Here is a 23,636-nt window from a genome sequence, read left to right on the forward strand (position 1 = left end):
AATTAAAAAAAACGAATAATCGATGACCAAAAATTTGATGATTAATAGCGTAATAGATTAATCCTCAATTAGCTGTTGCAGCTCAAATTTGTAGCCCGTGTGGATGTACGATGGCAAAATCTCACACCCTGACACCTTAAAAGTCGGTTCACACCAATCCAATTTAAGCTAATATATTTGCTGATTTCATGAACATTACCAGAAATTGACTTTTGCATCGCAGTTTCTTGGAAACTACTGGCAAATAATTATAAGCAGCTGGTAGAAAACCTCCTCAATGCCTACAAAGCTTGACTGCAATATGTCACTGTTTATTTGCTGATTTCATGAACATTACCAGAGATTGACTTTTGCATCACAGTTTCTTGGAAACTACTGGTAAATAATTATAAGCAGCTAGTAGAAAACCTCCTCAATTCCTACAAAGCTTGACTGCAATATGTCACTGTTTATTTGCTGATTTCATGAACATTACCAGAAATTGACTTTTGCATCACAGTTTTTGGGGGAAACTACTGGCAAATAATTATAAGCAGCTGGTAGAAAACCTCCTCTATTCCTACAAAGCTTGACTGCAATATGTCACTGTTTATTTGCTGATTTCATGAACATTACCAGAAATTGACTTTTGCATCACAGTTTTTTGGAAACTACTGGCAAATAATTATAAGCAGCTGGTAGAAAACCTCCTTTATTCCTACAAAGCTTGACTGCAAACTCCTCAATATTTTCAAAATATAAATATTATTTTTAAGCAAAACTGCCTAAATGTATAGCATAAACAGATGCTATTTTGATGTAGCCACACTTTGACACTGGACGTGCGTACTAATACTGCAGTTTTGGTATTTATGGGAAACCAGGTAACTACGGTACGATACTGATACCTGTGTGTTGGATGCATTTCGTTTTATCATCGTTATGTTTTCTTGTACCCTGGTATCATACTCCCGCTCCAGCACGTTCCTTTTTCCAAGTTTATGTTAGCGATCGGATACTGCCGATGGTATCGATACTATGGATACTTGTATCGAACCACCCCCGTATTAGACACTCCTGTCCTGCAATGCACAAAGACACAAATGAGCTTTAGTTTACCTAAGCTGGTTAGTGTTAACAAAGACATGCCAGGACAATGATGGATATATGCATATATACATATACGTATATACATAAGAGGACTTACATACCATAAACACATTATGAGATGGAAAGACCTCCAGCCTCGTCCTCTCTGTGCCTGTCGCCTCCCAGCCGTCTCCACTTGGGCTTGTAAAAAAAAAAAAAAAAAGAGGACAAACCAGTCGGTCCAGTCCAGATCAGGCATGGCAGCACACAGGACAGGGACGACACTCGAGGAAAGTGTTGCCGTTGATGCATCGGATGAAAGTTCATTTCAGGAACACGGCAGCCATATTCCCAAGAGACATGCCCGGGTCACGGTGAAATACAACCGGAAGGAGCTGCAGAGGCGGCTTGATGTGGAGAAGTGGATCGATGACAGCCTGGACGTGCTCTACGCTGGTCAGGTGGGTCTTTAGCTGCATATGATAAATATATTCAACTGCTAAAAAAGTCACTTTTATACTTTAATTGTCATATAATTCAATTAAATGTATCAATATACTATCAAGCGTCATTCAGGTCATTATAAGTAATGATAATGGTTTTATTTCATTATTATTATTTATCCAAAATTATTTAAATTATTTGTGTAATTTACTGTTTACGCTGTACATTGTTGATCACATATTTATTCTCCACATTATTATTTATTATTTATTATTACACGGGAGCCAGGCAATGACATTTCGTTGGCAATTTCACTGCTTATTGTGCAATGACAGTAAAGTCTAACCTCTAACTAACCTAACCTAACCTCATTTGAACATGCATCAGATTACTAGTTTCTAGCTAGTTTCTTAATCTGAAAAAAAAGTGAAGAAAAAAAAAGCTCCTCTCACTTAGTGTGGAAGTGGTAAGTTTTGGCTTCATTCTCCTTCTTCTCCAATCTGAAACACTTACGTTTCAAACAAGTACACCGTACAGGCTAACTAATTGTGATGTTATTTGGTAATGGTTTTATTTCATTTGAACATGCATCAGATTACAATTGAATGCATCACATAATCAGTTCACAGTTCCACATGTCCAAAAGGAGTAGGAAGAAGCAAAGCTTATTATATCGTACCCCTCCATCTGGTACTTTTACAATCTGTTACATTTGTTCACTTCCTGCTTTCCATAATACAGTTTAAGGTTTTTTTTTTTTTTAATAATGTACCTCATACCGAAGTACGAGGTGATATGACCATATAATGACATAATGGGTGTAAAGTGACATAAAGTGGATTTTGATAATATGGAAAATTTTGATAATAATCCAAATACAACACAGGGCAGATTTTTTTTATCAATGAATGATTGACCTGTTCAATACAAAAAAATTAAAATAAATATAAAAAATAAAAAAATATATAATATAATATTCATTCATTCATTCATTCATTTTCTACCGCTTTTTCCTCACGAGGGTCGCGGGGGGTGCTGGAGCCTATCCCAGCTGTCTTCGGGCGAGAGGCGGGGTACACCCTGGACTGGTCGCCAGCCAATCACAGGGCACATATAGACAAACAACCATTCACACTCACATTCATACCTATGGACAATTTGGATATAATATAATAAATAATATAATAAAATAATATAATAAAAATATAATAAAAAATAATCAAGTACTGTAAATATTGCAATACATACTATGTGCCCTGTGATTGGTTGGCGATCAGTCCAGGATGTACCAAAGTGGTCTGGAATAGGGTCCAGCTTAATAAGGACAAGCAGTATAGAAAATGTGATGTATATATTATTATTATTATTATTATATTATTGTCTTGACTCTACTATGAGCTACGTACTGCAAAAGGAATTGATCCATTATCCGGTTAATAACTTTTCAACAGCTCCGCTCTGCATCTCCTTACAAGGCCAAGCATCCTGTCTAGATGTGCTCTCTAACAGCAGTCTAGTTCCTTCAGATCCGTATCTTGTCCCGGGACGTATTTCCTTACATGGGCAGCGTAGAGCTGGGAGAGGCTTAAATGATGAGGAAAATAAGCAAGAGGAAGGGAGCATCGTAGGAGATAAACAGTGTTGCATCTGCCTGGTCGGCGCCATTTGGATCTGGTGTGAGGAGGATAGAATCCTTTCATGTTTATATAAAGTCTTCAGATTGGGCTTGTGGACTGCATCCAAAAAAACGTTAGCAAAAAAAACCTATAAAAGTTGTTGGAAAAGGCAGTTCTGTTAGAGGATAATAGCACACTGTATGGATGAGACCCCCCCCAACGCAAACCCCCCCTCACTCAGCTGATATAAGAGCTACAATGGCCAATTGTTGAAAGAAAGCAGGCCTCTGTGGCCAAACAAGTGTTAGCATTCAGCCTTGCATAGACAAATGACTGACGTGCTTTTTTTTAAATTTCAAAATAAGAGCATCAGATTGGACGCCTCATTCGCTTACATGTAGGTAGCATCTGTTTCACAGATCTTTTTTTTTTTTTTGTGATGCACAATATTGTAGAAGAGAGGCAGGGTACGAAAACCGAGGTTCCAGAACAGAGGTACAAAAAAAATATGCACAAATGGAGGAAAATACATGTCAAAAACTGCAATCAAAAATCCTCTGGCCAACGTCTCAAAGATTGTTTCAGTTTCGCTTCTGTCAACAAACTGATTACATGTTTTCATTTTGACTCCAGGAAGCAGATATGCCAGAAGAGGTGAATATTGATGACCTAATCGACCTACCAAACGATACAGAACGCATTAACAAGATGCAGGTAACGTGTAATACTGGTCTTTATGCTGTACTTCATGAAGTACTCTATGAAAACTACTTGGACCAAATGGTAATGTTAATGGTTTTATTTCATTTGAACATGCATCAGATTACAATTGAATGCATCACATAATCAGTTTTACAATCAGTAACTGTTACATTTGTTCACTTCCTGCTTTCCTAATATAGTTTTTTTAAATTTAAGTTTTTTTTCTTTCATGTTCATGTTGTTCTGCACCAACATTTTATTTTTTGACGCTCTCTAACCATTTTCTGGCCCCTAAAATTCCCCCCTTTCTCAATGCACACAAGCATCAAAACATTCAGGTTCGCAATTTTTCCACATGACAAAATTGCCGCTTTTCCCGTAATTCGTCAATTTCAATTCAGCTTCAGCCCTCTTTCTACAGAAATTACCTTCTCTAACTTATTACTGTTAAAATTATTATTTGTTTGTATTATATTTCTAAAGGTTCTATGCACATAACATAAACATAACCAACTGAAACGCTGAATGTAATGTCTGATGTTTTGTGGTTAATGAATGGTGTTACTGTCTTAAAGAAAAATGTCCCCATTTTTTCACAGGAGCTTCTTCAAACCTGTAATAATGACACAGAGGTAACATCTTTGTTGTTGTTTTTTAAAACAATATATATTTGTTGGCTTATAGCTCATTGCATATTTAATTACTGTAAATTCCAGTAAAAAGCTTACTTTTTTCTTCAACTTTGAATGTGTGACTAACAGCCCCGTCTTACTAAGAACGCTTCACTAAGAACCCGACAAATATACAAACATGTACCAATATGAGTGAAATGACAAAAACAGCTCTTTTAAAGTTTTTCTATAATCAATTATAGACTGCAATGACATCAGCCTCCCTCTAGGCTCTATCTCTGGTGGGCACCATCCATCTGTGCTCTACTCATATTGATACATGTCTGTGTATTTCTGGGGTATACCTTTTCAGTGTTAAGTTGCTGTGTGATGATTTTAGTGTTTTAGTGTGGAAAAATGTACATTTTTATGGCTGCATCAATCATTCATCTATTTTTTCTGGAAAGAGTTACAGTCCATTTAACGTCTCACACAATCCAAATGAGTACTACACAGTCTACCCTTGATTTGGTTTTGGATGTTCGTCCTCAGACTTTCATCCGGGAGCTGGTGGAAAAGCTGGATGGAGTCCACAAGCAGGAAGAACTCCAGAGTGAAGGCATCGAGCATCCGGTTATGAGCCACAGCCACCATCGCCATGAACCTTACCACTTCAACAACCCGCACCACGTCCACCACTCCTCAGCCCCCCCGCCACACGGACATACACACACACCGTAGTTAACTTGTTGCTCTTGTAACTTGTTGCCCCCAATGTACATCGTACGTCGTACACCCTCATTAATCCTGGTTGATCACCCGAATAATCAATCTTATTCCATGATGTCACTTTATGTTGAGCTTCTACATTTATATGAAAACAGCATTGAATTGCTAATAAAGACAACATATTACAATTGTATTGTAATGTGTTTTTTGAGAACTTACACTATTCTCTGAGGAAACAATAATATATTATTATATATATATTATTTAATATTCTATATATTATATATTATTATTATTATATTATATATATTAATTATATAATATTCATTCATTCATTTTGTACCGCTGACCCTCGAGAGGATAAGCGGGGGTTGCTGGAGCCTATCCCAGCTGTCTTTGGGCGAGAGGCGGGGTACACCCTGGACTGGTGGCCAGCCAATCACAGGGCACATATAGACAAACAACCATTCACACTCACTTTCATGCCAATTTAGAGTCGCCAATTAACCTAGCATGTTTTTGGAATGTGGGAGGAAACCGGAGTACCCGGAGAAAACCCACGCATGCACGGGGAGAACATGCAAACTCCACACAGAGATGGCCGAGGGTGGAATTGAACCCTGGGCTCCTAGCTGTGAGTCTGCGCGCTAACCACTCATCCGCCGTGCAGCCCCCCAAAAAATGAATCATTGTTTTTTTCATTATAACAACAATGAAACCCAGGATCCAGAAACAATTGGGCCTGGTTTTTGGGCATCGTTTCATTTTTTGTGAGGCAGAAAAAAAGTTGCGAAAGACGTTAACGAAACAAAACATAACAAAAAGTCGACAATGTTGAGAATTCTGTCACCTTCTTCTATATGCTAACTAGAGTTTCATGTTTTTGGAATGTGGGAGGAAACCGGAGTACCCGGAGAAAACCCACGCATACACGGGGAGAACATGCAAACTCCACACAGAGAGTGGAATTGAACCCGGGTCCTCCTAGCTGTGAGGTTTGCGCACTAACCACTCAACCGTATATAAATATTACAACATCAACATGTACTGTAAAAAAACATATTTGTGAAAATAAACATGGTACCGATCCAACCAACCAACCCAAGCCAAGAAGGTTTGCCACCAGCTGCTTATAATTATCCGCCTTGTATTTTCCAATAAACACTGATGCAAAAGTCAATTTCTGCTACTGCTGCTGATTAGACAGCATAATTATTACACAGGTGTCCCTAAGCTTGGCCACAACAAAAGGCCACTCCAAAATATGCAATTCAACTGTACTGGGGGTGGGTAGGGAGGGTCCAAAAACAGAATCTGGCTTGAGCACCATTTGCCTCAAATACCATATACAGCAGGGGTCTCAAATTCAATTTACCTGGGGGGCCACTGGAGCTAGGGTCTGGGCGAGGCTGGGCCACATCAGGTTTTCCAAAAAAAAAACAACAACAACGTACACTAGGTGGCAGAGAGGAGCCACAGTGAAAACTGGAATACAGTATTGGGAAATGGAAGTGGACAGTTTTTTGTTATATTACTTGATTTCTTCATGAAAGTTGCACAGTATAAATATTTGCGCACACACACACACACACACACACACACACACACACACACACACACACGTCTAACCATTTTATTTTCCTTTGTGTGACATTAGAGCCCTGCTATGGCAACAGTGACCTTGAGCTGTGTCACAAACAATATGACAACAACTCCAATGTTTATCATCATTTTTTTTTCCCACTCGGATATGTCGGACTAAACTCTTCCTCTGAGGAAGAATACACCAATGTTGGTGCGTGAATGGAATTTGGACTCAAGGACGTTCCTTCATTCTTATTAAAAAAGAAGAAAAAAAACGCACACTTAAAGATAAGATAACAGAGATCAATAAATCATAACTCTCTGCTGGTGATGCGTTTAATGTACACAAATGTAATTAGCGTAACTAGAATGTTGGGGTGCAAGTGGGGTGGGGGGAACTGGAGATTTTTCGAGTGTAGGAGGGGTCGAAAAGGGACAGGACGGGCCTTTCCTCAGGAAAGCGTATCACCTTCCACCATAATAGCGCTCGTCAGGAAACCGCAGGCGGCCACATTGCTCTCCTGAGTCCATGAGCGCTTTCAAACACTCTCGTCAGTCACACGCACTTTTTTTGTACAGCCCGCGCACTCCAGGATGACACTGCACTGAAAACACGGCAAGGATTTTCTTTTCAGGTAAGACACCTGACCTGTTTTCCTCGACTACGTTCTGATTTATTTGTGTTTCTGATGATTGGTTGTTGGTAACACGTCACGAGAAGGGACATAAAAATGACAGTAATTAATGAGGAACTCTTTAGGTATGGAGATACTACTCTAAATGAACGTCCTCAGTAACCACTCCACTCATTAGTTCTTTATTAGCTCCTCGGTAACCACTCTAAAAGTCATTAGTTGCTCAGTAACTCCTCTATTTGTTCTGTACCTGCTTTGCTTTCCAGTGGATACTGTCTCTTAAGATCTCATTAAATTAGCAGAGGCAAACAATTTAAGCATCCAAAGTGCGGTCTGGGGCCCATTTTTGGGCCGCAGCTTGTTTTTTTTTTTTAAATGTGGAAGGAACTCAGAGAAAACCCAAGGACGCACGGAGAGAACATGCAAACTCCACACAGAAATGCACAAGCGGAGATTCGAACCCTCGCTATGTGTCCAACAAGCTAACCACTCGGGTTAAAATGGATTTAATTTGCATGCCGACAAATTTTGATAAATAAAAAAATTAATCATTAATTAATTCATTTTCTACCGCTTTTTCCTCACGAGGGTTGCAAGGGGTGCTGGAGCCTATCCCAGCTGTCTTCAGGCAAGAGGCAGGGGTACACCCTGGACTGGTGGCCAGCCAATCACAGGGCACATATAGACAAACAACCATTCACACTCACATTCATATCTATGGACAATTTGGAGTCGCTAATTAACCTAGCATGTTTTTGGAATGTGGGAGGAATGTACCCATGCATGCACGGGGAGAACATGCAAACTCCACACAGAGATGGCCGAGGGTGGAATTGAACCCTGGGCTCTGAGCTGTGAGTCTGCACGCTAACCACTCGACCACCGTGCAGCCCCCAAAAAAATTAATGATTATTTTTTTTCATTATAACAACAATGAAACCCAGGATCCAGAAACAATCAGGCCTGGTTTTTGGGCATCGTTTCGGTTTTTGTAAGGCAAAAAAAAGGTTGCGAAAGACGTTAACGAAACAAAACATGACAATGTTGAGAATTGTGTCGCCTTCTTCCATATGCTAACTAGAGTTTTATTGACGCTAAAAGTCATGTTAAATGTTTTCCCCAGTTTTCTGTATGGGAAACTTCTCGATAAAATGTTCATATTTTGGCGTGTTTGGAATGAATTAATTTAAATGGACATTATTTCATACCTGAAACACTGCTTCGGTTTTCATGCATTTTTGTCTGACTTGCTCTGCGTCCAAGAAACCTCCAATGGTCTTCACGGGAGGCCTGAAATTACAGTTGATGGGGGATTTTGTAATAAAAAAAAAAGACTAGAAAGACTGAAAATAATCCACCAAGTAGATTAGACTAATACTCCGTTTTTTTCTACTCACCAGTTGAAATCTCAAGTGCAACCATGCCCATCCTGAAGAAGCTCCCAGGTCGGTCCAAGAGCTGCCATGACTTCCCCAGAGTGAATGGCGAGCTGATCCTACCCAGGCTTGACCTGGACCTCAAGGACTTGAATGACCTGAAGGAGCTGAACAACCTGAAGGACCTGAACAAGAACCTCAACCCTTTTGAAGACGTGGACCTGGAGGAAGATGAGAGGAGCAAGGGTGACGTGGGCCTCATCATGGGGGAGGTCAGGGCTAACCTCCAGTACAGTGCCTCCCGTGATGGAGAAGAGGAGGAAAATGAGCTGAACGCCGAGAGGCACGGTGCAGGAAATCATAAAGGGAAGCCACTCAGGGGCACCCTGGAGAGGATTTGTGGCGTGTCGCCGCTGAAGACCCTTGGAAAACTTGGGAAGGGGCTCCGCAAATCCGGACGGAGTGTGTGGGGGAACAACTCTCTCCACTATAGCCCTGGAGACTCAAACACGCTCCCAACAGAGAGGGAAAAAAGGAAAGGACTACGCAGGAGCTCCGAAGGAATTATGACTCTCTTACGGTGAGGAGGGGTGGGAATCATAATTACAATTATGTTGCAAGCTACACAAGGGGTGTCCAAAGTGCAGCCCGGGGGCCATTTGCTGCAACATGAAACAACAACAGCAAAAAAATAAAAAAATCAGCAGTAATTTTACAAAAGTAAAATCAAAATATTCACAAAAATAGTTGGAATCTAATGAGATAAGTTGTAATTTTATGAGCATAATGTCGTAATATCACGTCATTTTAGTATCCGAGTCAGAATAAGTCGAAGCAAATGAAAAAAAAAAACAAAAAAAAATTATGCAGTGGAAAAAGTTATACTGTTACAAAAATAAAGTCAAATTGTTATGAGAATTAATTCATCATTATGAGAATAAAGTTGAAATTGTGGGAAAAATGTACAAAAACAACAGTAATTTTACATGTATAAAGTCAAAATATTAAAAGGAAAAAGTCAGAAATAGAATGTCAAATATGAAAATCATTGTTTTGTTTTTTTTTAAATATATTGAATGTCTTCAATTAATGCATCAAAAAAAAGTTACAAAAATTTTTGGAGTGGTTACCATGTGACTATCCCAGGGTATGGCTTCCCCAAGATGGCGTGTGCCAGGTAAGCTAGCTTAAGCTAGCAGTTAAGCTTACCATTAAAGCCCCATTTTAAAGCCAAAGCTCTATTAGGGATTCAAATATTACAATTCCACTCTTTGTTTGATATTGGCTTTTTTGCTGATAACCGATATGCCGATATTGTCCAACTCACAATTTCCGATACCGATATCATCCGATACCGATATGTGTAACATGACATACGTATGTATCTCCTGTGGTGAAAAAACACATACATCAGTTTTCATAATCGGGAAAATATATATATATATATATTACTGATATCGGGCCGAGAATTATCGGTACCGATAATTATCAGACATCCCATACTTATTGCTATTTATTTTCAATTAAATTGCTACAAAAATGCCAACAATATGCCCGCCTCTATTGTATTAATATATTATAATATATATAAATATATATATATTACTGATATCGGGCCGTTAATTATCGGTACCAATAATTATCAGACATCCCATACTTCTTGCTATTTTTTTTCAATTAAATTGCTGCAAAAATGCCAACAATATGCCCGCCTCTACTGTATTAATATATTTTAATATATAGAAATATATATAAATGAATATGTATTAATATATATATAACACACACAAATATATATATATTTATATGATGTAATCACTGTAATGCAGTAAGTACTATGATCGAGAAAAACATCTAAAATGTCCTCTACAGTCATAACCAAAAATATTAGCATGCCAAAAATCAGCCTTGACCAAAAACATTGGCCCCGTTGCCATGTTAGTATTTTTGTTTATGACTGTATGTCAGGGGTAGAGCAAACTATGGCCTGGGGGCCACATGCGGCCCGCCAAGAATTTGAATCTGGCCCGCCGGTTGCTTTTGAAGTATTTCAACTTTGATCATACAAGGTGGCAACATGACTTGCTAGTCGGATGTCTTACTCAGTAAAAAAAATATATATATATAATAATAATAACAATAATAACGTAAAATTTGATTTCTTAATTCGATCTGGTGCCTTTGAAGTGCTCCTGAAAAAAAGTTCATGAGAACATATAATTCGCAATAATTCGCAAATAATTCAATGCATTCTGCATTATTATTATTATTATTATTTGCGAATTATTTGCAAATTATTTGCGAATTATTTGCAAATTATTTGCAAATTATTTGCAAATTATTTGCAAATTATTCGCAAATTATTTGCAAATAATAATAATTCCTATGGTTAACCAAGTGCTTACATGCACTGTTGCTTTTGAAGTATTTCAACTTTGATCATACAAGGTGGCAACATGACTTGCAAGTCGGATGTCTTACTCAGTAAAAAAATTAAATAAAGGAATAATAATAATAACGTTAAATTCAATTTCTTAATTCGATGTGGTGCCTTTGAAGTGCTCCTGTAAAAAAGTTCATGAGAACATATAATTCGCAATAATTCGCAAATAATTCAATGCATTCTGCATTATTATTTGCGAATTATTTGCAAATTATTTGTAAATTATATGCAGAATAAAATAGTGTGTGTGTGTTAATGTGTTAAATATATTTTCTGGCCTCCTTCTGGAATTTTGTTAACTCAACCCAGCCCCACGAGTTTGTCAAAAAGTCCACCCCCGCCCCGCTGTATGTGTTCCTATGGTTAACCAAGTGCTTTCATCCTGCACTGTTATGTAATATGCTGTTTAGCTGATTAGAGGAACTATATTTCCATCACATGTATACTCGCTGTGCTTCCTGAATGGAACTATTTTTAACTCAAGCACGGCCTCTTCTGTTTCCACGGAATCCATAGTTTTTATCCTTAAATCGTTTGGGTTCATGTTTGTTGCTACGTAGCATCACAGGCCGTCGTAAGGAGGAGCGCAGAGAAAGCCTGCCCTGTGGGGACCTGAGCGCAGACAGCGAGGCGGAGGCATCCAGGCGGCCCTCCTTCCTCAGGATGGTCAGTCTGGGCAAGCTGAAAAGGGAATCCATGTCCGACAAGGCATCTCAGGAGACGGAGGAGGAAGCAGAGGAGGAGGAACCGGTGGTGAAAACCAGAGAGCCCCTCTCAGGTAGTGTACAAGGGAAAGTGAGAAGATACTTTTTGGAGGATAAATATCTAAATAAATATCCGATATGTTTTTTTCCCAATGATTCCAACCAATTTGGTCTGTGATTTGCTGTCAACAGTCCTGGAGATCCTACAGTTAGTCAACCACCGGGACCTTCTCCTGGCCGACACACACATTCAGGAGCTCGAGCGAGAGTGTGAGCTGTTGTCTCTCCTCCCAAACCAAACCAGTCCCACTTTGACTCCTACTTTCACCGCCTCCAGCCCTCCTGGCATCGTCCCCCTGTCGTGTTCCTCCTTGGATGACTCCCTGAGCTCCAATGCAACTTTGGATTCAAGCCGAAGGAAAGCCAAAGATGTGGAGCTCCTCTATGAGGCCTTGATGAAGGAGATGTGGGATGTGGTGCGCGAGTCTCTGCGTCAACCCAGTGCTGGGCCCAACCTCGGGCTCGTGGTACTGGTGATTCAACAGGAGGAGCACGCTGACGCTGCCTGGGCTCTCCGAGAGGGAACCAAACCGGAACAACATCAGGATTTGGCTCCTCAGGTCCAACCAAGCCACCGTCCCCGACGACTGAAGATGAAGTGGAGGGAAGCTGTGGCGGAGGCTGCCGACTGGAGCCTACCCCACCAGGTGGACACTCGAGCGGGCCAGTTGTCCTCGTATCTGGAGCGACTCAGATGTCGGATGGTGGATGACCTGGATGCGGCACGGAGGAACGCCGTATCCATTTACCCGGAGGAGTTTTCCGCGTTCCAGGTGTATGTGGAAAGTTACCACAGAGCTGTGGCGAAACGCTTGAAAACCATGACCAGTGGTCCGCTGCAGATTACTGACGTCTACTCGCTGTTGGACTGGTTCTACAACATCTACAACCGGTATAAACACGTCTCAACGCTAGTACTATGCAGTACATTCACATAATTTAACTGTATTTCCTTAAAATACATTTTTCTCGAGAAGGGATGTTCTGGGCACCATCGGCACCGCAACACCCATCAACTACGCCTCGCTGGAACCCATTCTGCCTCAAGATACGGTGGACAGACTGGAAAAAGACTGCCTTACTGTTGTCAAGGTCAGCAAATAACAAGTCTATCACAATAGATGAAAATATGATCTGGAAACCTCATATTACAAATATACAACATAAGGTAGCCAGAAATATTTCAATATTGAACAAAGAAAAAAATTGTTCTCAATTCAGAAATCACTCCACACTCTTTATTGCTATCTGGTTCTACCATATCTTACTTATTGTGTGGAAATATAGGGTAATAACTATAAAAACAACTCCTGACATCCTTAACGGGCGTGGTCACTTTTCAGTCAACTACACCACTCATAGGCATGTTTGGAGGGGAAGCCGGGCTGGGAATTTGCTTCCATAGATTAAACAGACGACTGCTTTCCAGTCTTTTGTTAGGCTACTAAAACTCAAGCATTCTGATGTCTGACCCGTGACATTAAAGCTTGTAGAAGTAACATTTCTATTGGTGTATTCAGCTTGATCGTTTTTTTTTTCATACACACATTTCCTCTGCACTGTGTGTGTGTATGCTAGCGGCCCCGCCTCCACCCAAAGAGACCAACAAAATATATGGCATATGTACGTACATATTCATACAAAAAAAAAAACAATCTTCACTCGTTAAAAGTACTGCAAAAAAGGCCAGTAAGGATAATTCATAATGCCGCCTACAGAGAACATACTAACTCCTTATTTCTAAAATCACAAATATTTAAACTTGCTGATATCGTTAATCTTCAAACAGCTAAAATAATGCATAAGGCTAAAAATAACCAATTACCTAAAAATGTCATCCAATACTTCTCTACAAGAGAGGAGAAATATGATCTCAGGGAAGAACTACATTTGAAACACTTATATGCTAGGACTACGTTAAAAAGCCATAGCATTTCAGTATGTGGAATCAAACTATGGAATGGATTGAGTAAGGACCTCAAACAATGCACAACGATGAGCCAATTCAAGAAACAATACAAGCAGTTGATGTTTGCTAAATACAAGGATGAAGAGTCTTGAACCAGTCATGATGTGCTATATATATATATATATATCACTATATTGACACTTACTATGGTAACCATTTTGTCATTGCATGGTCATATCACCTCGTTCTTTGGTACGTGACAAAAATAAAATAAGATAAATAAAAAAAATAATAATTTAATTAATTTAAATAATTTTGATAATTTAATTTAATTTAAAAAATAAAAAAAATAATTACATTTAATTTAATTAAAAAAGGTACGAGGTGCATTATTTAAAAAAAACAAACAAACAAAAAAACCTCTTAAACTGTATTATGGAAAGCAGGAAGTGAACAAATGTAACAGTTCCTGATTGTAAAAGTACCAGATGGAGGGGTAGGATTTAATAAACTTTGCTTCTTCCTACTCCTTTTGGACATGTGGAACTGTGAACTGATTATGTGATGCATTCAATTGTAATCTGATGCATGTTCAAATGAAATAAAACCATTACCATAGTTCTGCAGAAAATATCAACAAACTCATTTTGTTGACGGTGTCTTAGGAGAAGGTAACAACGGAGCTGATTCAGGTTCTAGATGACGAAGAAAGACGATGGGCCCATAGTCTACACATCGAGGAATACCAGTCCCACCTAGCTCGCTCGGTTATACAGGTACTGTGTGATTTTGCAGTAAAAAAGAACTAAACAAATACAGTTGTCTTAAAAAAACTGCGTTGGTCACAATTCCAGAGGCTGAAAATAGATCTGGATAAATCTACATCCGTGAACCAGTTCCTCGGGGCAAGAGTGGCTCGCTTTAGTCTCATCGGTTTGGCGGACTTTCTTTACAGGTGAGACGGAAACCGAAATAGATGTCAATATCATGAAAACATAGTCAGGCTGTGACTGGGAAATACTATACTTATAATATCAAATGTATACATGTACTTTGTACACCTTGTGTACAGTTTCCAGAGAAAAGTGGAGATGTTTCACGAGACGCAGGCAGAGTTTGGTGATCGAGGAGATGGATATGTTTCCAGGACCATAGCTCTGGTCAACTGTTGCCCTCCTCTCAGGTAAAAAACACCACATTTCCCATGTTCATCGCAAAGTGTTTAAATAAAGTTTTCGGCCACTTGGGTTTTAATGCCACCTGTGCGCCCCATAGATCCTTTGTGGAGCGCTGCAGGCAGTGTGACCCACAGACCAGCGAGGACTCTGCAAAGAGAGCCAACTCTTCTCTAGACAGGATCATCAACCAGTCTGTCAGGGTTCTGGCTGACAGGCTGTTTGAGCACATCAGGGTGAGCGCGTCCTTATAAATACAGTAGAACTGCTCAGTCACACACAGCATAGCGTAGCATAGCATAGCATAGCATAGCATAGCATAGCATAGCATACTACAGTTGCAGCATCACTTTAGCTTTTATTTTGTCTAAAAATGTTCCTCATATGTTTCTCCGAAAAATGCCTGATGAGAAATAAAGTGAGACTAATCACTACTCATTAGTTAACATTAGGTAACTACTCCACTGATTACTGAGTAACCACTCTAAATTGATATGACTTAGTTCCCCAGTAGTTCTTCATTAGCTTATCAGTAACTACTCATCAGTAGCTACTCGACTGTTGTGCTTTAGTTACTGAGTAACCACTCTAAATGGATGGTTTTTCATTAGCTCATTAGTAACTACTCTACCGATGTGCTTTAGTTTGTGAGTAACCACTCTAAATTGATATGCCTTAGTCATTTGTTCCCCAGTAGTTCTTCATTAGCTTATCAGTGACTACTCATCAGTAGCTACTCGACTGTTGTGCTTTAGTTACTGAGTAACCACTCTAAAGGGATGGTGCTTCATTAGCTCATTAGCAACTACTCTACCGATGCGCTTTAGTTCGCGAGTAACCACTCAAAATTGATACACCTTAGTCATTCGTTCCTCAGTAGTTCTTAATTAGCTCATCAGTAACTACTCGACTACACAACTAACTTTTGTGCTTTAGTTACTGAGTAACCACTCTAAATGGATGGTTCTTCATTAGCTCATTAGTAACTACCGATGTGCTCTAGTTCACGAGTAACCACTCTAAATTGATACGCCTTAGTCATTCGTTCCTCAGTAGGTCATCAGTAACTAGTCTACTGATGTGCTTTAGTTACTGAGTAACCACTCTAAATGGATGCGCCTTAGTCACGAGTTCTTCAAATAGCTCTGCAGCAACTACTCTACATGTATGTGCTTTAGTTCCTAAATTGATATGTATTAGTCATTAGTCCCTTATTAGCTCCTTGGTAACCACTCTACATGTATGTGCTTTAGTTCCTTAGTAACTACTCAAAATTGATATGCCTTAGTCATTAGTTCTTCATTAGTTCCCCAGTAACTACTCTACATTTATTTGTGTTAGTTCCACAGTACCTACCATGTTTATGTTAATAAATAAAAATGAGTGAATGCTGATGAATGCTAGAGGGGTCATGGCTTCCATGCGCTGTTAGAAAGTAGAAAGGCCTGAAGACAACCAAATGGGTAAAAAAGTAATGAGGGTCTCCAATCATAACCCGAGGACCACCTGTGCTCGCTGTAAGCCCCTCCCAATACTCCATTCTTGTTGTTTACAGCCGTTTTTTGACAAAATGATCAAGAGAAAGTGGCTGAACTACACGGAGACGTTCGAGGCCATCGAAGCCAGCATCAAGCAACACTTCAAAAAGTTCCGAAGGATGGATCCTCCGCCCTATCAGGTGTGTGTCTGGCTGGATGTTGAAAGTGTCACTGATGGTTCAATGAGATAAAAAGTCATCATGGATTTGCTGAATGAGCAGACCTTGGTGGGTGAGGTGCACCGACGGGTCCTGGTGGAATATGTACGCGCCATCATGCGGGGACGCCTCATTTGTACCTCCTCCAAGATGAGGAAGAGGATGGCTTTCCGCTTGCAAGATGAAGCCAAACAGCTAAAAGGACTCTTTAAGGACCTGGTGAGTCTGTTTATTTTGCTTAGTATGAAAATGCGTGGTTGGTCATCTCCAACCAGCGGCTCTGTTTGCAAGGGACACACTCCACACTCTGCTAGGTACAATGCCAAGCCTGCTGACTGTGAATGGAGCCCTCCAACTTCCCAGGTCAGGAATAAGCCAGACGGTGTTGATACAGGAGTGAGCTCTGAAAAATGGCTGCCATCAGTGAGATGGAGATGGATGATCTTGGCTTACGTTAGCACTAAGCGGAGGGGGGGGAAGAGGCCGTAAAACAACTATGCCTGACAGTGTGGCATTTGCCCCCTTTCTGTGCACGAGTTCAAACAGGCGTCCGTCACCTCGGCTGACAACAGGAAGCTGCTGTGTTCAGAGGAAACTTCCTGTTCCTGTCAGCTGGCTAACTTTGAAGTGAGTCTAGGATGGCCTTGATGGCCTTTTTCGCTGAGGACTAGAATGAAGCGACTGCGGAAAATGGGAACTCGGGGTTCAGGGCAGCTTTTTAGTGATTGTTTTAAAAAGATATTGTTATTTTTAGCAAATGCCAAGCTAAAGAATTCCACAGACTTTTGGAGGAAAAACAATGGCCAGAAAAACAGTGGTGTTTGTTTTTTCATGCTAGCATTCTGTGCTAAAGTCAATTAGCATTAGAATCATGCTGAAAATTCATGTTCATAGACTGCAAATCACCATTTTTCACAGACTTTTGTAGGAAAAACAATGGTCAGAAAAACAGTGGTGTTTGTTTTTTCATGCTAGCATTCTGTGCTAAAGTCAATTAGCATTAGAATCATGCTGAAAATTCATGTACATGGACAGCAAATCACCATTTTCACAGACTTTAGGAGGAAAAACAATGACCAGAAAAACAGTAGTGTTTGTTTTTTCATGCTAGCATTCTGTGCTAAAGTAAATTAGCATTAGAATCATGCTGAAAATTCATGTACATGGACAGCAAATCACCATCTTTCACAGACTTTAGGAGGAAAAACAATGACCAGAAAAACAGTAGTGTTTGTTTTTCCATGCTAGCATTCTATGCTAAAGTCAATTAGCATTAGAATCATGCTGAAAATTCATGTTCATGGACAGCAAATCACCATTTTTCACAGACTTTTGTAGGAAAAACAATGGCCAGAAAAAAGGTGGTGTTTGGTTTTTCATGCTAGCATTCTGTGCTAAAGTCAATTAGCATTAGAATCATGCTGAAAATTCATGTTCATGGACAGCAAATCAACATTTTTCACAGACTTTTGGAGGAAAAACAATGGCCAGAAAAACAGTGGTGTTTGTTTTTTCATGCTAGCATTCTGTGCTAAAGTCAATTAGCATTAGAATCATGCTGAAAATTCATGTTCATGGACAGCAAATCACCATTTTTCACAGACTTTTGGAGCAAAAACAATGGCCAGAAAAACAAGGGTGTTTGTTTTTTCATGCTAGCATTCTGTGCTAAAGTCAATTAGCATTAGAATCATGCTGAAAATTCATGCTCATAGACAGCAAATCACCATTTTCACAGACTTTTGGAGGAAATACAATGGCCAGAAAAACAGTGGTGTTTGTTTTTTCATGCTAGCAGTCTGTACTAAAGTCAATTAGCATTACAATCATGCCGGAAATTCATGCTCATGGACAGCAGATCACCATTTTTCATAGAAGTTACACTCCAGTGAAAGGTGTAAATAAGTAATAGATATGCCATAAAAATGTTAATTTTTAACACACAGCTCTCTCACAGCTATCCAAATCCTCCTGCTAGCTTGATGCTTCATGACATTTTCAATAAAAGTGACTGAATTATTACATTAGATTCAGCTCCATGACCCTCTCTCATTCGCTTCCCAATGAAGTACTTATACGTATTTTAATTTTTTTGCGCAAGACACACAAACAGTTGATGATTCAACTCCACATCAAAAGAAAGCATATTTGGTGCAGTTTTAAGCCATAAGAATTGCCTTTTATAAGAATTTGGCCTGCATTTCTCCCATGGAAATACATGCGGCGCAGCAACCAGGAAGTGAAACGGTGTCTCGAAGGAAATTTTAACCTGTGCATGAACGCAGTTCAGTTGCAAATGTGAAAATTGTAAATAGTTCACGGTGTTATATTTGGAGGAAAAATTGTTTTCATGTAAAACAACCATTTTTGTGTTGTTTATGTTGTGGCGTCATTGTTTAGACCAGGGGTCAGCAACCTGCGGCTCCAGAGCCGCATGTGGCTCTTCAGCCTCTTTATTGTGGCTCCCTTTGCGATGCTTGAATATTTTTAACACCCGAGTGGGGAAAATGCACGTCTTTTGTAATGAGTTTTAAAAAATCCAACTTTGTCTGAGACCATGAATGCATCCTGAGTGAGTTCTGACTGCTATCCAGTTCAGTACATGAAGAAAAACAAGTAATACTTACCTACAAATCTAAAAAATAAATTCGAGATAATTTAAAAACAGCGGCATGGGAACTTGTTTTTACGTTTACAGTAGTTTACACATACATTTATGTAAGTTTATCTCCAATACTAGCAAGAGTACTCCAACTCGTCTTTTCTTATCTGAACTACTTTGATACCCCCAAATTCCCTCCAATGTTGTTTTAAACATACTATATGTTTTGCGGCTCCAGGCTATTTTTCTTCAGTGGGCATTGGGTAAAATGGCTCTTTTCATAGTAAAGGTTGCCGACCCCTGGTTTAGACATTATGGCTAAATATATACAGCTAAATTTGGTCGAAGTTAATGCTGAAATGTTACAAATTTTGCAAATTTTTCTGCCCTTTGTATTGAGTTGTGGACTCCTATAGAACAGCTACACACAATAACCTGCACAGAAAGCTTTCTAGATCTTCCAGAATCTGCACCTATTCCTATTTGTTTGGATTCAAGGGTCTGTTCTAATTCCGCAGAGCGGGGTAGAGCAGGTTTACAGCTTGTGTTCTGGAACGCCCATATAAGGAATTCCGGTTCACTGTGATGTCACAGGGAGCTGGTGTTAGAAAAAAAAACTCTAAAACCAAGCTTTCAGAGCCATCCCAAACTTCTTTCAGAATTCACGCTCAAGCTAGTATAGCATAGTTTAACATGATAATACAACATTTGAACAACATTTATAGGTCAGAAAAGTGAAAAAGCATAATAGGTCCTCTTTAGGAACTGATATTTTGCTGAAAGCGACCTATGTTCTGCTACTGATTACTATAGAACGGCATCGTATCTCGGGGGGGTGTGTGTGTGTCGTGTGCAGACAGATTCATACCTTGAACTGGACATGTTAACAGCTTTATGCTGTTTCAGGAATCAAGCGCATCCTGGTTGGACGGTCTCATCTGCCACATGGCTGACATCATTCTCCTTGAAGACACGCCCTCCATCCAGATGGAGGTCGCTGTCCTAGTGAAGGAGTTTCCAGATATTCGGTAAGGGAATTAAATTTATGTGTTAAGGTATTTCTGACAGGAAAACATCAATTCTGTACGCTGTAACCCCCCAACGGGTGCCATATTATTCATGCTTGCTGCCACACATTTGCACTGTTGTTTTTGGCACACGGCCATATCGGGAAATGTATGAGTATGGATGTGTTTTTTTTGTCACAATGGATCAAAACAAGGAAAGGAACATGGATGCATATCTACATTAACATTGCTATTTTTGGAGAGAAGCACAGCGCTGTTTTGAGAGTGGATGAGTCTCAAAAGGCCTCTGTGTGGGGGGGTCGGGGGGTGGGGGGGTGTACGTCCAAGGCGCTGAAGCTGTTTGTGCACAGATTAAGACTGAGATGACAGCTGGCAACCTTACGACCGCTTGTGACGCATAACTCTCCAAAGAGCAGACAGGAAGCGGCTGCCGAGTACTTCCAATTCCTGCTACCCTGCAGGAGACAGACTGGTGCCACGCTTGGATTCAAGAGGCGTGGCAGAGGAGGATGCGCTCTTTTTTGTTCACGATAAGGTGGACCCACTTAGTATTTTAGTAACTGAAAAATCTCCTTTCGGTTTCGGGGTGACCTTTTTTTTTTGGTAATGGTAATGGTTTTATTTCATTTGAACATGCATCAGATTACAATTGAATGCATCACATAATCAGTTCACAGTTCCACATGTCCAAAAGGAGTAGGAAGAAGCAAAGCTTATTAAATCCTACCCCTCCATCTGGTACTTTTACAATCACTAACTGTTACATTTGTTCACTTCCTGCTTTCCATAATGCAGTTTATGTTTTTTTTTTTTAATAATGCACCTCGTACAAGGTGATATGACCATACAATGACATAATGGTTACCATAGTAAGTGTCAATATAGTGATATATATATATATAGCACATCATGACTGGTTCAAGACTCTTCATCCTTGTATTTAGCAAACATCAACTGCTTGTATTGTTTCTTGAATTGGCTCATCGTTGTGCATTGTTTGAGGTCCTTACTCAATCCATTCCATAGTTTGATTCCACATACTGAAATGCTATGGCTTTTTAACGTAGTCCTAGCATATAAGTGTTTCAAATGTAGTTCTTCCCTGAGATCATATTTCTCCTCTCTTGTAGAGAAGTATTGGATGACATTTTTAGGTAATTGGTTATTTTTAGCCTTATGCATTATTTTAGCTGTTTGAAAATTAACTATATCAGCAAGTTTAAGTATTTGTGATTTTAGAAATAAGGAGTTAGTATGTTCTCTGTAGGCGGCATTATGAATTATCCTTACTGGCCTTTTTTGCAATACATTTAACGAGTGAAGATTGCTTTTTTTTGTAGGAATATGTACATATGCCATACATTTTGTTGGTCTCTTTGGGTGGAGGCGGGGCTGGTAGCATACACACACAGTGCAGAGGAAATAAAAAAAACGATCAAGCTGAATATGTCACGCGTGAGACATCGGAATGCTTGAGTTTTAGTAGCCTAACAAAAGACTGGAAAGCAGTCGTCTGTTTAATCTATGGAAGCAAATTCCCAGCCGGCTTCCCCTCCAAACATGCCTATGAGTGGTGTAGTTGACTGAAAAGTGACCACGGCCATTAAGGATGTCGGGAGGGGGGGGGGGGGGGGGGGGGTTGCCCGTACATACCTTCGACAAGGTGACAAGTTCAAACGACAACAAAACAACCTTAAGTTCCTTTTAATGAGGCCACGCTCCCAAAACAAAAACAAAAAAGTGTAATTACTCTCGTTGTGCATCTGTGCATCTAAGGAATTGCGAGTTCATGTTTTCCGAATGAATGTTATCATCCCTCGTGAATACAAGTAGGGCATCCGTCAAGGAAATGATTTCCGAACCTTTGTTACAATACCGTATGTGCTTCCAAAGATTTACCAACAACTTCCCACAAATGAGATGACTCACCTGGCTGTGATTCAAAGTCGTTGCCACTCCGACACCCAACCGAGCCCCGGCGTCCCATTCACAGTCATGTCTTTCCTCCCTCAACAGGCAGAAACACGTGTCCACGCTGCTGAACATACGAGGCATGATGCGTCAGGCGGAGCGTCAGGAGATCCTCAACATTGTCAGAGACTTCCAATGCAACTCCGCCTTAATCGGTCGGGATCGCGCCGTCTTTTCTGATATTCCCATTACCTCAGAGGTGCACTGCATTAGCATCGGATTCCTGCGCCTCGCCATGGCTGTCACCAACTGGTTTTCCGAGCACCGGCCCAGGAAAAGACACAAGAAAAGTACCCGAAACACAAGACCTGGATCCGCTGAGAGTCAGAACATGGAAGACATAAACAAACACAACAGGGAAGAATAGTCGTTTAGTGTGAAAGTAAGAAGAGCAGTTGCGGTCATACTGTGTTGAAATGAGATGTACGTGCACCTTGACATGTAAAGAAACTTGACTTGAGGTACTGCTCGTTCTGTACACTTCACATATTGTAGTTTTAGTCTGAGCTTAACAACAAGGAAGACGCAAAGATAATGTTGGAATTTTCAGCCTTTTTTGTATACCCAGCCATATACTGTATATTATACTCATTTTTGGTTTCTACTTATATAATATATAGTGATGTGTTGAACTCTCACTGTGAATGATATGGATCCATTGCTGGAAACTTAATAAAGACCCATTGACTGGGTAGACTGAACCAGTTTCTTTGTTATTCAGCATTCACAGAAACACGTAATTCACTATAAATTGGGATTAATTCTTGTTCATTTTAATGCCTGCAACTAAAGGTTCCTTTGATTGGGCAAATTTAATAATTTCAACAAAAACGGCTCATAATACTTTCATTTTTTTACTTTTGTTATCATCATTATATCAAGCCAAATGTACTTGGAGTTGTACCAGGCATTAACATGAAAGAAAGAAGGGTGGTCTAATAATCTAAGGCACTTTTAATGCAAATGTTGATCCAAAATCGGAGGAGAACGTCAAAGTCATAAATCGGGCCATTTTTAATAATAAGTTTTAAGTCATTTCACCTACAAAGCTCTCCACAATCTGACCCCCCCATACCTCACAGACCTGCTCCATCCACACAATCCCCCGCGTCCACTTCGCTCCTCAGACTCTAACCTCCCGGTACTCCCCTGTAACACCAAGCTCCGAACCTGGGGAGACAGAGCCTTCTCCATTGCTGCCCCCACCCCTCTGCCTCATTCACTCAGTGCTTGCCCCGACCTTCCCACCTTCAAAAAACAACTAAAAACCTACCGACTGCTGC

General features: G+C 40.0%; 2 protein-coding genes and 1 long non-coding RNA gene across 5 annotated transcripts; 2 read left to right on the forward strand and 1 right to left on the reverse strand.

The window, feature by feature from the left end:
- Positions 1-17: 17 nt before the first annotated feature.
- LOC131137973 (uncharacterized) lies at positions 18-22,669 on the reverse strand. 2 transcript variants are annotated; one of them, XR_013625198.1, is made up of 7 exons: positions 22,546-22,669; positions 22,312-22,417; positions 20,223-20,356; positions 8,787-8,986; positions 8,598-8,679; positions 1,191-1,541; positions 18-1,061 (listed from the first exon to the last, which is right to left on the reverse strand). It is a non-coding gene; the product is annotated as an uncharacterized LOC131137973 (long non-coding RNA). The 2 variants fall into 2 exon arrangements; XR_013625199.1 differs by having other exon boundaries at positions 22,312-22,420.
- Positions 1,200-5,346, forward strand: ppp1r14aa (protein phosphatase 1, regulatory (inhibitor) subunit 14Aa). Its single transcript, XM_058086480.2, has 4 exons — positions 1,200-1,529; positions 3,762-3,842; positions 4,430-4,462; positions 4,994-5,346. Exons 1-4 carry the CDS (start codon positions 1,203-1,205, stop codon positions 5,180-5,182), a joined length of 630 nt encoding a protein of 209 aa, XP_057942463.2. The 5' UTR covers positions 1,200-1,202; the 3' UTR covers positions 5,183-5,346.
- exoc3l2a (exocyst complex component 3-like 2a) lies at positions 7,256-23,012 on the forward strand. Of its 2 annotated transcripts, none has more exons than XM_058086476.2 (13): positions 7,256-7,389; positions 8,790-9,345; positions 11,769-11,986; positions 12,105-12,864; positions 12,950-13,064; positions 14,547-14,657; positions 14,736-14,836; positions 14,954-15,064; positions 15,157-15,292; positions 16,612-16,734; positions 16,816-16,971; positions 20,261-20,382; positions 22,399-23,012. In XM_058086476.2, exons 2-13 carry the CDS (start codon positions 8,810-8,812, stop codon positions 22,718-22,720), a joined length of 2,811 nt encoding a protein of 936 aa, XP_057942459.2. In that variant the 5' UTR covers positions 7,256-7,389; positions 8,790-8,809; the 3' UTR covers positions 22,721-23,012. The 2 variants fall into 2 exon arrangements, with proteins under 2 accessions (XP_057942459.2, XP_078643908.1); XM_078787782.1 differs by having other exon boundaries at positions 14,574-14,657.
- The last annotated feature ends 624 nt before the right edge of the window (positions 23,013-23,636 follow it).

Source organism: Doryrhamphus excisus, linkage group LG21 (genome assembly GCF_037039965.1).
Source record: "Doryrhamphus excisus strain RoL-2023G ecotype Guam linkage group LG21, RoL_Dexc_Guam_v1.1, whole genome shotgun sequence".
NCBI lineage: Eukaryota > Metazoa > Chordata > Actinopteri > Syngnathiformes > Syngnathidae > Doryrhamphus > Doryrhamphus excisus.